The following is a 14,204-nucleotide window of genomic DNA, read 5'->3' as shown; positions in this document are numbered from 1 at the left end:
TTTGGCTAAGCATTGGCAGGAAACTAAGCACTGGCGCTTGACTGGGGGTTAAGATTCTGGGATTGCATATAGCTACTTAATTGAGCATAGGGATTGAGACAACTGCAGCTATTACATCTGGGTTAGCTGTAATACAGAGCTATTAGATCACAGTCCACTGTGCCTCGTGTTCCTGACTGTAAGAAAGGGATTATGCAAATACTCTCCAAGATAGCTACTTGAACTAATCATACGATCATACAGGAGAGTACAGCTAATGTTCGTTCGATCGGAACCCCAGGATATCATTTTTGTAAAAAATTGCCCATGGATGTTGGTTTGTGACGTTGCCTTCCCACAAGGCTGAGAATCGCCAATCGAAGCCCCCGCCGTTTCGCTTCTGTCTCCAACATCAACCCCTCCATGAATGAACCTCAAGCTTGAACTCCTCTCCTCAGAAACCACATATTCCTTTACACAACACAACCACCATGGCTGAAATCGACCAATTTGACAGTGCGCTGTAAGTTGCCTTCTCCATTTTCACCATGTACCGCTCATCTCCGAGAAGGCGAAAGCTTAGCACACGGAATGTACTCATGCTAACCTCGCCCAGGGACCTCCTCCGGCGGCTCGATCCCAAACACACCACCTCACACCTCAACTCGCTCATAACGCTCGTCCCCTCCCTAACCGAAGACCTCCTCTCCTCCGTCGACCAGCCTCTCACCATCGCACGGTGCCGCAAAACCGGCCGCGACTACCTCCTCTGCGACTACAACCGCGACGGCGACAGCTATCGCTCGCCCTGGTCTGGCGAGTTCGAGACACCACTTGGAGGATCTGGTGTGGGTGGTGTGGATGAGCAGGGGAATAATGATGGGGCGGGGGAGGGAGCTGTGCCAAGTGAGCGAGTGAGGAAGATGGAGATTAGGGCGAATGAGGCGTTTGATGTCTATAGGGAGCTGTATTATGAGGGGGGCGTGAGCAGTGTCTACTTTTGGAATTTGGATGATGGGTTTGCGGGGGTAGTTCTGCTGAAGAAAGGTACGTTTTGACAATTCCGTCTTCAGGTATTCCAAGTTTCATCTACATGTGGCTGGTTAGGCTGCTATACTTTGAGGGAAGACGGATGAAGGAGACGGGTTAAGGAGGATCGGAGTGCATATTCTAGGATTGCATTCAGAGTACAATCATGGGGCTAATACGGTCCAGTTGCAACACCAAACACCAAATCCGAAGGTACATGGGACAGCATCCACGTCTTCGAAGCCGTCGACCGCGCCCGCACCGCACACTACAAGCTCACCTCCACCGTAATCCTGCACCTCTCGACGTCAAGCGACTCTCTCGGCGCGATGGACCTCTCTGGTAACATGACGCGGCAAATCGAATCCGACCTCGCAGTCGACGACGATACCAGCCACATTGCCAATATCGGCAAGCTGGTCGAGGATATGGAACTGAAGATGAGGAATCTGTTGCAGGAGGTGTATTTCGGGAAAGCGAAGGATGTGGTTGGTGATTTGAGGAGTTTGGCGCCGTTAACGGAAGCGAATAAGGAGAAGAGTGCGCATAGGGAGGTGATTGATTCGATGAAGAGGTAGGGTTAGGTGAGTGACTTGGGAAGAGCGGTTGAACGGGGGAGTCGATAGGAAGGACTAAGTATAACGAGTTCATACCAAAGCTATAATTGTGGCTCTGTTATCTTCGAAGCTGGCTTCCTCTCGTGCTTGGAGCATCTAGAAATTCAAGCATTTATGTCCGTTATTTCGTCCCATGTTCTGGACTCTTCCTCTGTCTTTGACGTCTCTCGGATGTTTCATTGCTAAGTGAGCGTGCTTCAAGCCCGTTCGTGGTGCCAAGTACGTGGTGGCAAGTAAAAGTTCTCTATAATCGGCTCAATGAGATGAGGTGATTTTCTTGACTTGATTACTAGTATGAAATTACTAGTATGAAAAGCTAGAGTAAATGAGTTTACATACAACAGACATAACGAAGCCAGCCCAAGACCGTAGCAACAGGGGCGATGGCTATCCTACGTTATGTCAATGAAAAGGCTGTCTTAGCTTCGTCATTTATCATGGAAGTGGTCGAAGTGAACTGCTCGTCTCAGTCCTGACTCACTTGCCGATTGTTGATATGGCGGCCTTCAGCTCCATTGCCTGCCAGCGGCCCTTTCAACAATCAGATCACCAAATCGTTTATCACCTCATGCTAATTCAACGCAAGCAGAGGAGAGGTTAAATATCGTTTCAAGTACAACTCGCATTCCGACTATCAACGGCTTGCGCTGGGTATTTAAGAACTACGCAAGTAACAAAGTGCCTCCTCGCATGCATCAAAAAGAGTAGAACCATCCTCCGCTTCGCCTCGGCAAAATCAACGTCAATATCAACATGAACCCGACTCAACTCTGCGCCTCCATCTCGGGCCGGAACAACAAAGCAAACAAGAAATTAGCAAAGATCGCGCAAGAGCTGAGCCGGAAATGCAAGTGGTTTCCTGCGCGCCCCCCCGCAATTATGCCCGCCTGCCTATCCCAACCCATAGGCACCGTCGAAAATGCAACAAAAAAAATATAGCAGCTAGCAATCATTACATGAAGGTTGTATTGTCAGTCGGGTGGATGTACGTTTTGATGAGATGGATATGTAACGCCTTGTGTACGCCGGTAAAGTATGGACAGACGAAAAAGGGAAGCTTTTGGAGATTCGAAAGTTCATGGAAATTAGTAGATGAGCAGGTAGCTGAGAAATTTCATTCGGGTTGGATCAGGAAGTTGTTTTTCTGCCGAAGAAAGTGCGTGTGCGTGATTTGTCGCGCGCTTTCTTCTCATCCTTTGATGGGTTTGGTGAGCGGCCTTGTCGTTCAGAAGAGTTTTTCTTCTTGTCATCGCCGTCGCTGCTGTACTTGGGTTTATAGATCCTAATGTGCTGTTAGGATACCGAAGTGTTTACTTGAATATGGATCTCAATGACTTACCAGCTATTGCCAATCATACTGATACCCTTTGCCTCAGCTTGACGATAAAATTGTGCGCTCTTCTTCAGATCCTTCTTACAGCCGAGACCCTGAGCATAACAAAATCCTGCTTCCGCAAGAGCATCTGCATCACCCCAAGAACCGGCAATCTCAAAGCATCTTAGCGCAAGAACCTTGTCCTGGTCGATTCCCCATCCGTTCATATGGCTCACTCCTAGTTCGTAGATGCTCAGCGCAAATTGGGCCTTTCTAGTCCGCTGCTCTAGGATATCAACTGATTTACCCTCCTTCAGAATTTTGTCATCGTCTGCTACTTCCAAGCTGGCGAAATCTGCTGCTCGTCGAAGCCAGGCAACTCCTTCTCGCTGGTTGGGACGCATACCCCATCCATGTCTGCATGCAAGAGCATACAACAGCATACCTGTAGGATGATTTTGCTTGGCTGCCAGACGAAGATGGTACGTTGACTTATTCAAAGCTCCAGCTTCGTGATAATCAATTGCTTTCGTGACATGCTCCTCCGCGGAGCAGTCCGCTGTCGTTGCTAACGAATGCTGCGATCGAGCCTTGAGTGTCGAAGTATCAGACGAAGATTGTGGACGAGGTCGTAGTGTTGGAGGGTGATCCGCAGATAGTCGTCCATTGCCAGATGGCTTGTGGCCTGCCTCTGTAGATGGCCTGGCAAAATCAAACGTTTGGCTTCGGTCATAAGTAGGTCTACCTGGGTCAAGTGATGGACGAGAATTTAGGTTGTCAGGCCTAAGAGAGGAGGTAGAAGGTCTGGAGGGTGGTGATGGTGGCGCTTGGCCATGAGCCTGTACATTACTGAACGGAACTGGCTGCTCCCAAGAAATCTGTGTTTGTGGTAGATTCTCCTGGAAAATCAACGAATTCCTCTGCAGCATTTTCCCTCTCGGCAGAGAGAATTTTGAATATACATACGAAGGTGCCGGTGAGTTATCGTTGTTATCTGGGAAGCCTTCGCTATGCATACTAACTGGTGTATGTGCCGTGTCATCCGCAAGAATGAAGGATGGTTGGCTGTCCGAAGACGCCTGTCGTGAAGGAATTTCAACTGGCAAGCCATTCATACTTGCTCGACGAAGTGGTCGAGAGAAGTTGAACGCAGGTCTGGGCAATCTTGTTCCGCCGATAGACATTTCAGAACTAATCGACGGTGACCTTGTCGTATGTGTATTAGGCGATATTGGAGAAGCTGAGAACCCGCTGCCATTCGAAGCCTTTCGGCTTGGTGACATACCTGTTGCAGCATTCACATTGTTGTAGTCTTCATCTGAGCTATCCGACATTGATCTTGGGCTCGGCGTCCTCTGTGGAAAAGGCGATCTCGGTGGTGCCAAAGCCCTCGAATCGTAACCGCTTATTCCTAGTGATCCATCCTGTGGTCTCCTGTTTTGGTTTACTCGTTGGCGCATAGACTCAGCACTTGGCCGAGGTCTCATATGCGAAGGCGATCCTCTCCTCAATATGGGTTCTTTCTCCAATTGAGGCGGCGACTGTTCTCTCCTTGCTCCAAATTCGCCCTCTCCATCTACAGTACTCGGCGGTCTCCTTCCTCTGAATTCCTCCTCATCAAGTGCGCTCAGCCGTCGAGGCGAGTCGGGCATGGGAGGTGCAACAAGATCTTGGATATGTCCTCCTAATGTAGGGTGGACAGACATGGGTCGAAATCCGGGGTTCTCTACCTCCATTTTCAAGCCTGATCCAGTGATTCCAGAACCAGGACTCGTAGGTGTGATTGGGGTGGCTTCCTCTGCGGACACAGAACGGAGATATCCAGGTCGTCCTTGACTCAACGAATTCGCAATTGTGAGAGGTGGTAGCCGGCTCACCCTCCTCCCTCCAACGCTTTCCTGCTCCAGCTGCCTTGCCAGCAATCGACTTTGTGCTGCGAATGCATCGAGAGGTGACAGTTCGGGTGGTACCTCTCCTGCTACATGTAACCTCGGCGATGGAAGTCCCCCAAGTGTCCTCGGAGATGGGAGGCCACTTCCAAGTGGTCCATGTGATTGCGATCGGAGGTCGATGAAGTTGGGTCTGTTCGCCATCGTGTGATGGTTGACCGCCTACGGTCTCTCGTCTTGTTTGTGATTATTGCTCTGGAGAGGGTCAATGGGGTATGGATAGTGTTATTTCGTGGACTTAAAGCGTCGTCAGAAGTTCGCTGTTGAGAGGATGTATTGCGGGCGGTCCCTGGGATATGTTCGGCGCTGAGCTGGCGGCATATGATGAGCGTGGTATGAATGCGCAAAGGTTCGAAGGCCTAGAAGGTCAATCTAGGAGGCTGTGTCGAAAGGAGGATCGTATTAAGGTCCTCACCGAGGTCGAAGAAGTGGAATGAGTGGCGACACGGGTAGTGTAGTGTTGTGTAGTGCAGTGCAGTGTGGCGATGGCCTTGAGGTCGCAGTGACGACGTCTTAATTAAGAGATTAATGGAGACAAGGAGTGTGGTGGTGGTGTGTTGTTGGATTGGGCTGGGCTGGGATGGTAGGAGTTGCGAATGTATGAGTAGTGAGTGAGTGAGCGAGCGAGCGCGCGACGAGTGCAGCGAAGGAGCGTTGATTGAGTGGATGTTTCAAAAGAGCGAGGCAAAGCTGGAGTGCATGCGATAGGTATTATAGGTGACGGGTGGTATTACTGCAGGTACCGCAACTGTACAGATGCGCGCGACGGCGACGGCGACGTCAACAACAGAACGGAGAAGAGTGGGAGACGGCGAAAAAGTATGTTCGTGTAGAGACAAGAAAGAAAACATGGAAAATTGGGGATGCAACCATCCATCCCCTCCCTCTACCTAAGTTACCTGGGTAGGTACCACTAAGGGACTGTATCCCCTTTCTCGCACCACTATGCCAAGCAAACCATCACGAGAATTCCAGACGAGCTCTGGCTCTGGGTCTGGCTCTGGCTCTGGCTCTGGCTCTGGCTCTGGCTCCCCTCTCCTCTCTCTCCCGTGACCCGTGGCTCTGATCTCTCCTCTCTGACTGGCAAGCACCTCCAGAGCCCGAGGCGAAACACTTACGCTCGTTGGCTCGGGCGACCAGATCGTTGTGGGGACGGGACAGAGACACTCAGACAGATAGAGACAGGACAGGGGCGTCAGGGGCGTCAGGGGGCACAAAGGCACTACTGTACCGCCAGGGCACTGAGGCAGAGGCCAGAGGGGCTTCGGAGTTAAAAATACACGGCTGCACGCGTCGCTAATTGGCGGTACCTGGAATTATATTACCGTACAGTATGGGTTGGGTTGCACGCCTCGCCCCTGTACTTGCATACCTAGGTAAGGTAGGTATACCTTGCTTGGACATAGCAATACTATCCTTCCTTGCAATACAGTACAGTACAGCTGCGTCCCTTTTTGCATGAGGGGGGAAGCACAATGGTCAATGGCCACCCACTGGAAGCGGACCTCGAGGAATGCTGGATTGATGAGCAGACGTCAGTAGTAGTCAGGAGTGAGAAGCTGCGGAGGAGGAGGCGCTGGAACAGAACCGGAACATATCTCATCATACCTCCCAGATAAGCATAACCTCACCTCACTCATATAAATAAGCAGCAGTACAGTAGTGGCTCTCCCAAATCGGGTTTTGTTAATCTGGAAACCACATGTGAATAGAGTAAAGTAAGACTGAGATCCGGGGCCGCATCTTAATCTTGTCTGATCCTCTCCTGCAGTGTGAACTTCGTCCGAGGTCTGAGATGGCCCACAGATCTCGTCTCGATGCCCCCTGATATCCTGGGCACCCACCATACCTAGGCCCTAGCCCTGCCATTGGCTGTCCGCACGCGGAACCGGCTTTAGATTAGATTGCATTTCGATACTGTACGAGCCATCGGGCTGCCGATGCACGACGACAAAAGACCCTTCTTTCCAGGTAGCCTACCGAACTTGGATACAACAGATCCTCATCCCCCTGGTCCAGAACTCCTGTCACCCGTCATGAGCTCGTGTTTTCCTTTTCCTTTTTCTTTCCTTCATTATTCTGGATACTTCCAGGATGTCCGTCTTCGACTACCCATTCGTGTAGCACGTGTGATGGGGGTGCTAATTTGGCCATAGCTACGAGATGTCGTTGGACGATCTGGGGATTGCTCATTTCGCTCGAGGGAGCCAATGAGCTGCCAATGTGGCGATCAAGTCTTCAGCTTTGATTTGGCATGACATCTCAAAGGCTTGTGACACATACATCTTGTACTACAGTACACACCCATTTTCTGTGTCCTCGATTTGTCTTCTTGAATGCTTCTCTTCGTTCCTACTTTTCGTTCGTCCCGGCCTGCTCTCCTACTACAGCACGAAGCGAATGATTTGTGTTATTCGGAACCACTTGCATGGCATAGCCTCGCTTGTCAGAGAGAACAGGCCTTCGAAACGGAGATCCGATCTATGCCATGATGTTTTGCACCTGTCAAGTTTCGTATTGGGTCTTGAATGATTGATTTTATGCTACAGCATCTGAACTTTTGATCGATACAGATACCATGTAGTTGATTGACGGTGAATTTGGATCCATAAATCGTTTCTGTTAAGTTCAGCGTCACGTTGGAAAGTCAGGAACAAATTTTTAATTGGATCTTGCAATTGCTTTCTGATTCGCTTTGAATCTATTTGCAAGTCCAAGCGATTTCTCTGACATGGTCCAAATTGGTGTGTCTATCATCTGTATGAAGCCACAAATCCCTGAGCTCATGGCGCAGGTGAAGGGCAGCTATTCGGAAATCAGCAAGCTCTGGAACATGCAATCTTCTTCCTCTGTGGAACCAGTCCGAAAAATTTCAAAAACGCTTGCTCTTTGCAGTAAAGTAAGTTCAACGAAGCCAAATGTCTCGAGACCGATTGGAGATATCAACATGAATTGGAAGATCGGCCAGATCGGGAGTAATGTCAACAAGGGTTGGCCGCGTAGGCAGGCTCTTAAAGACCCGTAACACCTGTCAAAGTCAGTCTCAGATGGATATGAAATCAATCAGGGGAATTAATACATACCTCCTTCTTGTATTCATCCCACTTCGGCTCGCTGCGAGTCAGATCCTGGTCAATGAGATAGAGGTAAGCAGCATCAGTGAGGAGCAGGAAACGTTCTTCGAAGAGAGTCAGGAGATTACTTCGCAGACTGTTCTGGAACGTGTCTTCAATTGGGGAGGACTGGTAGAGAAAGGACAGTCTCAGCATGAAAGGGACACATCTCGATAGCCACCAAGCTACAACCCAAGGTCGTTGCCTCAAACACTCTCGGAAGTAGTCAATTCGGTCTTTCTGGTCGAAAAATGGTGGAAGATGACCGCTTCTATTTGGTATTGTCCAGTGGAAATTTTTGAGAAAGTGTCATTGGGTTTGTCAGTGAATGTCATGCAGCGCACCTGGCACTTTTGGTGCCGGTTTTCGACTTACAGGACAAGCGGCTTGATCGATTTGGTAATCATGCTGGTGTACATCGTCGCATTGACTCTGGTAATGGTTTTGACCATCTTCTGGATATGCTCATTATCTCGGCAGCCTTGGTGAATGCCCGGCAATGAATTCCAGATGTACTCCTCATCAATTCCGCCAAGGTAGAAAGTCGCGAGAGTGAAGAAGCGAGAAAGATTCTTTGCATCAGCCCAAGTTGGCATACTAGCAGCGATATATGCCGAATCATGGCAGCTAACGAGTGGATCGTGGGGACGAACCTACATGTGCTTGCATCGCTCTCCATGCCTGTAGTAAGTGCAGTTTGTCATTCCGCCGAGTGTCCAGCGATTAGGGATTTTGCGTTTGTTGACAGGGACAAGAGTTTCGAAATTCATGTTTGGGGTGTCTTGAATGTATCGACTGATGAGCACGAGCATTGCCTGGCGATCGGCGAGCGTTTCTGGGATATTTCTGTTAGTACGTGGCTTGGGCAGTGATGGACGATGACTTGCTGTGCGCTCTAGGGTGTTGTGGTGGAACCATACTTGGTAGGGTGAATTTCGTAAGTCAGTCAAAAATGAAATTGAATCTTAGTACCAGCCAGCAACCAAAAGTGATCTGTCCAAGTTCAATTTACGCGTGGGGTCTTTTGATTATTTCTGAGACTGATTCAAAGTGAGAAGCCAGAAAGGTTGAGAGTTGAAGGCGGGTGTTCGGTGCTAGCGCTTGCGACCAGGTGGGTAGAAGAGATGGCTCTAGGATAAGAGTCGAGGTTGAGGTTCAACAAATTGTTGAAGTCGGAATGTCAAATAGTCGAAGAAGTACTCTGTCTATATAAACAAGGAGTGGATGAACCATTCGCTTCGAATTGTCCAGTGAAAGGGCTGGCGTCACATCCAGTCGTTTCTAAGCAGTGAATTACCATTGTCGTTTACGCCAAAGAAGCAGGCGCAGTTCAACAAATCTTCCACTGATAAGAGTGACTACCGAAAGTGAAAGGATCGAATGAATCTGCGGATACATCTCGAAAATCATGGCATCAAAAGGACTGCCTACAGAACTACGAAGCAATCCATAGCTCTGTTCCGTTTCAGGAAGGAACGACTGGAGATGTCTCCTTGCAACTTGTGACTAGCAAGGTCTCCGACCTCTATGTCAGTGTCAGTTGTTGAATAGAGACTCTTCCTTGTGGCTTTGAGCCTCATAGTATGTTTTCCTGTCTGTGGTAATTGAGACTGGTTTTGTCGGATGATGGCGAAAGGATATGCGTAAGTAGTATTGGCCTGAGTGACAAGAAGGCAACCAAGACAGATTTACGAGCCTTTTTCTGCGTAGAGGACTCACCATACTGCTTTTGAGCTCTTCATTGGCTGAAAAAAGCGATAGTACTGGAAACGATATCTGTTCTTTCATTTCTAGAGACGTCCGGCACCTGCGTTGGGGATAAAAAGTCCAACTAGGAGATAGAGAATGCTAGAATGATATTTCGGCATCAGAAACCAATCCTCAGTCACAAGTCCAGAATCATTATACCTAACTGAACGCTGCTGGTCTTTGATAATTTCTGAACTTGGTCTCGCTTAACCTTTGAGTTTGGTCAGCTCGTAGACGTGAGCTTCCCGTGGCTTCTCTAGTAATCAACAAATCGCATAGGTCAGCCATCAGGAATCCAGGCTACACTAAATCGACAGTATGGCACTCGGCTAACTTCATATCGTCTGTTAATGAGACCATTGCGGCTGGGATTTGAGCTTCCTAATTCAAGGTATCTTGGCTTCGCTATTAAAAACTCATCTGGGAAACTATGCCACACCTCCCCCAACACCCCTTTCGATATTCATGTTTTGGCAAAACACGCAGCAATATATATTTCAATCCTAGGGGAGCCCTCGAGTTGACATGATGAAACATATTGAATCCCTAATTTGACTTTTTGAAAGCATGAAGCTGGTACACCGCTAGTTAAACTTAACGAGAATAATGAACCAACAGAGCAGCACCATCTGCAGAGCTACAAGGCGAACTACAGCCTTGATTGGACAAAAACATGAACAACAGAATTCGAAACGGAGTGCAGTAAATTGCAGAAGCACGCTAGACAACTGTTTCGGGGATACGAAGTATACTGTAAGAATGAGGCCATTCCCATCTATCCTCACTACAAAGCAGGGGTTTTCGTCTCAAATCTAGTGCGATGGAAACAGGCTGAATAGATGGACAGCGAGGCGATGCAGGAGAGCTGTTTCAGAAGCTGGAGAAGTTCGGAACAATCTCAGGATAAATGAAAATTGGGTCATCCTGCAGACGATGACTGCATATGTCTTGCAGGCGACCTGCAGGCGCAAACGAGCGGAGATGATGCTTCCAACCCGGCTGCAATAATGCACACCGGGAACATGCTTTTGGATGTGCTGGGAGAGCAATTTCAGTAATGGTTCCTGCATTGGTCCGACGACCCGACTGTCGCCGCCTTCATGAACCCATTAACTGTGGTCAACTTTCGGAGGACACGGCCAGGCCTCCGGAATATCAGCAACACAGGTCTTGGGCATGGCAAAGAAACGACATCCATTTCAGGAGATCAAAGTGCCTCACACCACTCCTCTTCTTGGACTCAGCCATCTCATACGTGGAGAGTGATTCACCGAAGCATTGTTTGGCACCAATGTTGTGGCACTCTCGAGGCAGGCCAGAGAATTGGAATGCAATTACCTGCGTTGCGTGAGTGCAGATGGCCACAGACAGAGACAGAGACAGGACAGGGACAGGATCCATGGATGTTGACGGGATATGCCCGTGGATGGTCGTGGGAAGGGGCCCACCAGGGCCTGGGGCCAGGGCAAGCACAGAAGCCTTCTAGAAGCTTGGCATCTCCGTACCTAGGAACTCTGGAGTCTGCTACTGCAGGACCCCTGAGAGGAGCATCCAGAAGATCAGACTAACTTCGTAAACTGCAGCAACTAGGTAAGGTAAGGTAAGGTAAGGTAGATGAGGTGAAAATGAGGTGGGATGAGATGGCGAGGAAGAGGAAGAGGAAGAGGAAGAGGAAGAGGAAGAGGAAGAGGAAGAGGAAGAGGAAGAGGAAGAGGAAGAGGAAGAGGAAGAGGAAGAGGAAGAGGAAGAGGAAGAGGAAGAGGAAGAGGAAGAGGAAGAGGAAGAGGAAGAGGACAGGACGAACAAACATATTCCGGGATGAAGGGGAGCATGCCACAATTTTACGCTGCAGCCAGCCAGCCAGAGTTTCGCATTGCAAGACTAACATCGATAGCTACAAATGTTGCAGTGCGCCTTTCCCCTTTTCTTCCCTCACGCAGGCTCTCGGTTCCACGGTGTCTTTATGGCTTGAGTTCGGCACAACCAGTATGTTTCCTACCTACCTACCTACCTGCCTACCTACTGTAGACTTTTTCTTGCTCGCGCATACGGCCGAGAAGTTGACTCGAATCGACTTGAAGTATGGCGCACGGCGAGAAGCTGGCTGCACAGCATCCCGCCGTTCTAAATTGCTCAAGAAGACAGCACTCCACAGGCAAATAAGGTAAGTACAGTAAATCTACGAAAACAATAATCTACCTTCTCTACAATAATACATGAAAAGGCCAGTCACCCCGAGCCCAAACCCATGCCCAAGACTGCTACAACGCCCGCCTACCTGCCCGCCCGCCCGCGCCGCCCTGGTCCTAGATGCGGCAGCCTCCCGTTCCATCGAAAGAACTGGGGCCGCCCACCCGCGATCATGAGCTTAGCTTGGCTTGGGTTGGATAGGTAAGGTAAGGTAGCGAGGGTAAGGTACGAAAGGTATTGTACCTTAGGTAAGGTGAGGTCAGGTAGGTTCGCGACGTTCGGTACGATGAGGGTGGGTGTGGGTGTGGGTGGAGAAGAAGTGGCTGGCTGCCCCTTTTCGTCTGGGTCGATGTTCAAAACCCCCTCCATCACTTTTCCCCTGGCGTCGCCCTAATAAGTGCAGGGTCCGAGAACTTATTATATTTCCATCCCACGAGCCTGCTCTGCTCTGCTCTGCTCTGCTCTGCTCTGTTCCATTCTCCGCGCGCATTCCCTTTCTCTCAAGTGCCTCCGTCCGCAATACCTTAATTTCGCCCCATTCATCGTCCCCTCTAAGTCACCTCCTGTGTGTGTTCCTCCCAGCAAAGAGAGAGATCTGCCCGCCTTGACAGTCCGTACGAGATACGAAGTAATACCGATAGAAAGCGACTTCGAACTGCCAATTCCCCTCACCTCACCAACGCCATGGCCGAGAAGCCAGCAGTTCTCATAATTGGAGGCCTGGGATATATTGGACGGTTCCTTGCGCTCCACATCCACAAGAACAATCTTGCATCAGAAGTACGAATTGTTGACAAAGTGTTACCACAGCTGGCCTGGCTGGCTCCAGAGTTCGAGGAAGCTTGTGCGAACGACAAGTTTATGCAGGCAGATGCTAGCAAAGAGCGTATGTATTTCCGCAAATTCGTCTCCTATCTAATTTCAAATGCGATGTGCGCCGACTGAAATCAGAAGCTGACTCCCACTTCTCTCTGCAGAGTCTCTTCCTCGCATATTCGACCGATCCAATGGCAAGCAATGGGACTATGTTTTCAACTGCGGTGGAGAAACAAGATATTCTCAAGAAGATGAGGTCTACAAGGTGCGCTCTTTGGCACTGAGCGTGGCTGCAGGGAAGGAGGCTGCAAAGCGCGGCGTCAAGGCCTTCGTAGAATTGAGCACTGGTATGGTATACAAGCCCGACTCGCAACCGAGTAAGGAGGGTGATAAACTGAAGCCATGGAGCAAGATTGCGGTGTTCAAGCTGCAGGCAGAAGAACAACTTGCAAATATTGAGGGGTATGTAACTCTTGCGGGCGACGATTATTGTCCAATATCCCATGTTATCTCAGATTTGGAAATAGCAAAGGGGCATCTAGACGAGACGAAGAGAACACAAGCTAACATGCTCTAGACTCAACCTGATCGTTGTCCGCCTTGCTCATGTCTACGGCGATTATGCCTCTCAGTTTGTCGCAACCGCTCTCTCCTTGGCCAGAGTGTACCAACACCTTCACGGAGAGATGAAGTGGCTTTGGACTAAGGATCTTCGTGTGAATACGGTTCACATCGACGATGTTACTCGGGGCCTTTGGTCGATTGCAAAGTGGTATGCCACACAAAAACAAAGTGGCTGGGACACTAAGTCTATGGGCAAAGTACCAACATTCAACATGGTCGACAAAGGACAAACATGTCAAGGGACGATGGCCGAGATCATTGGGGAGCTGTTCGGAATCGAAACTGGCTTTCAGGGTCAGCTCATCAGCACTTTTGCAAGATTGAACATGGACAGTGTAGTGGATGATGTGAACGATGAAGTTCTTGGTCCATGGGCAGACCTCCTGGAAGATGCTGGGATCACTCGACCAGGACCACTGACTCCATTCATGGAGAAGGAGCTGCTGAAAGATACCGATCTGAGTATGGACGGAAGCCGACTGGAGAGAGTTGTTGGTTTCGCCTACGAGAAGCCGAAGATCACCAAGGAGCTGGTACAAAACGTAATCGACAGCTACGTAAGAATCGGCTGGTGGCCAGTCGCAAAATAAGAGCCATTTGTATCCATGGACACCTTTACTTTCTGGGACGGATGATTCAATGATAGGACGAGTGAGGACAACTACGAAGAACGAAAATCAGCTACAACAAAAGTTTTAATAGTGCGGAACGATTAACGATGACGAACGAGCCAACGGACGTGCGAGAACAACATCAAATTGATACAGATACCACAATCTCCTTTGTTTTGTTCTTCTTTCTTTCACTCCTCTTCTGGTACAAC

General features: G+C 49.4%; 7 protein-coding genes across 7 annotated transcripts; 3 read left to right on the top strand and 4 right to left on the bottom strand.

The window, feature by feature from the left end:
• Positions 1-470: 470 nt before the first annotated feature.
• CAP2_2 (F-actin-capping protein subunit beta) lies at positions 471-1,586 on the top strand (the record flags this gene model as incomplete). The annotated part of the gene is made up of 3 exons (XM_058501216.1): positions 471-502; positions 596-1,026; positions 1,195-1,586. 3 exons carry the CDS (start codon positions 471-473, stop codon positions 1,584-1,586), a joined length of 855 nt encoding a protein of 284 aa, XP_058362533.1.
• Positions 1,587-1,754: 168 nt separating this feature from the next.
• ONS95_007697 (uncharacterized protein) lies at positions 1,755-5,920 on the bottom strand. Its single transcript, XM_058501215.1, has 2 exons — positions 2,965-5,920; positions 1,755-2,907 (listed from the first exon to the last, which is right to left on the bottom strand). The coding sequence occupies exons 1-2, from the start codon at positions 5,031-5,033 to the stop codon at positions 2,754-2,756; spliced, it is 2,223 nt and encodes a 740-aa protein (XP_058362532.1). The 5' UTR covers positions 5,034-5,920; the 3' UTR covers positions 1,755-2,753.
• A 1,874-nt stretch (positions 5,921-7,794) lies between these two features.
• On the bottom strand, positions 7,795-8,158 carry ONS95_007696 (uncharacterized protein; the record flags this gene model as incomplete). Its single annotated transcript, XM_058501214.1, has 2 exons — positions 7,795-7,917; positions 7,973-8,158. 2 exons carry the CDS (start codon positions 8,156-8,158, stop codon positions 7,795-7,797), a joined length of 309 nt encoding a protein of 102 aa, XP_058362531.1.
• A 215-nt stretch (positions 8,159-8,373) lies between these two features.
• ONS95_007695 (uncharacterized protein) lies at positions 8,374-8,598 on the bottom strand (the record flags this gene model as incomplete). Its single annotated transcript, XM_058501213.1, has 1 exon — positions 8,374-8,598. The coding sequence occupies one exon, from the start codon at positions 8,596-8,598 to the stop codon at positions 8,374-8,376; it is 225 nt and encodes a 74-aa protein (XP_058362530.1).
• A 2,717-nt stretch (positions 8,599-11,315) lies between these two features.
• Positions 11,316-11,561, bottom strand: ONS95_007694 (uncharacterized protein; the record flags this gene model as incomplete). Its single annotated transcript, XM_058501212.1, has 1 exon — positions 11,316-11,561. One exon carries the CDS (start codon positions 11,559-11,561, stop codon positions 11,316-11,318), a length of 246 nt encoding a protein of 81 aa, XP_058362529.1.
• A 178-nt stretch (positions 11,562-11,739) lies between these two features.
• Positions 11,740-12,403, top strand: ONS95_007693 (uncharacterized protein; the record flags this gene model as incomplete). Its single annotated transcript, XM_058501211.1, has 2 exons — positions 11,740-11,915; positions 11,981-12,403. The coding sequence occupies 2 exons, from the start codon at positions 11,740-11,742 to the stop codon at positions 12,144-12,146; spliced, it is 342 nt and encodes a 113-aa protein (XP_058362528.1). The 3' UTR covers positions 12,147-12,403.
• Positions 12,404-12,625: 222 nt separating this feature from the next.
• ONS95_007692 (uncharacterized protein) lies at positions 12,626-13,971 on the top strand (the record flags this gene model as incomplete). The annotated part of the gene is made up of 3 exons (XM_058501210.1): positions 12,626-12,827; positions 12,919-13,219; positions 13,335-13,971. 3 exons carry the CDS (start codon positions 12,626-12,628, stop codon positions 13,969-13,971), a joined length of 1,140 nt encoding a protein of 379 aa, XP_058362527.1.
• Positions 13,972-14,204: the final 233 nt, after the last annotated feature.

The sequence above is a fragment of the Cadophora gregata genome, assembly GCF_030347475.1.
Source record: "Cadophora gregata isolate MNR1 chromosome Unknown scaffold_2, whole genome shotgun sequence".
NCBI lineage: Eukaryota > Fungi > Ascomycota > Leotiomycetes > Helotiales > Ploettnerulaceae > Cadophora > Cadophora gregata.
Note: the sequence above shows the minus strand (reverse complement) of the source record. Positions and strands in the feature narration are given on the sequence as shown.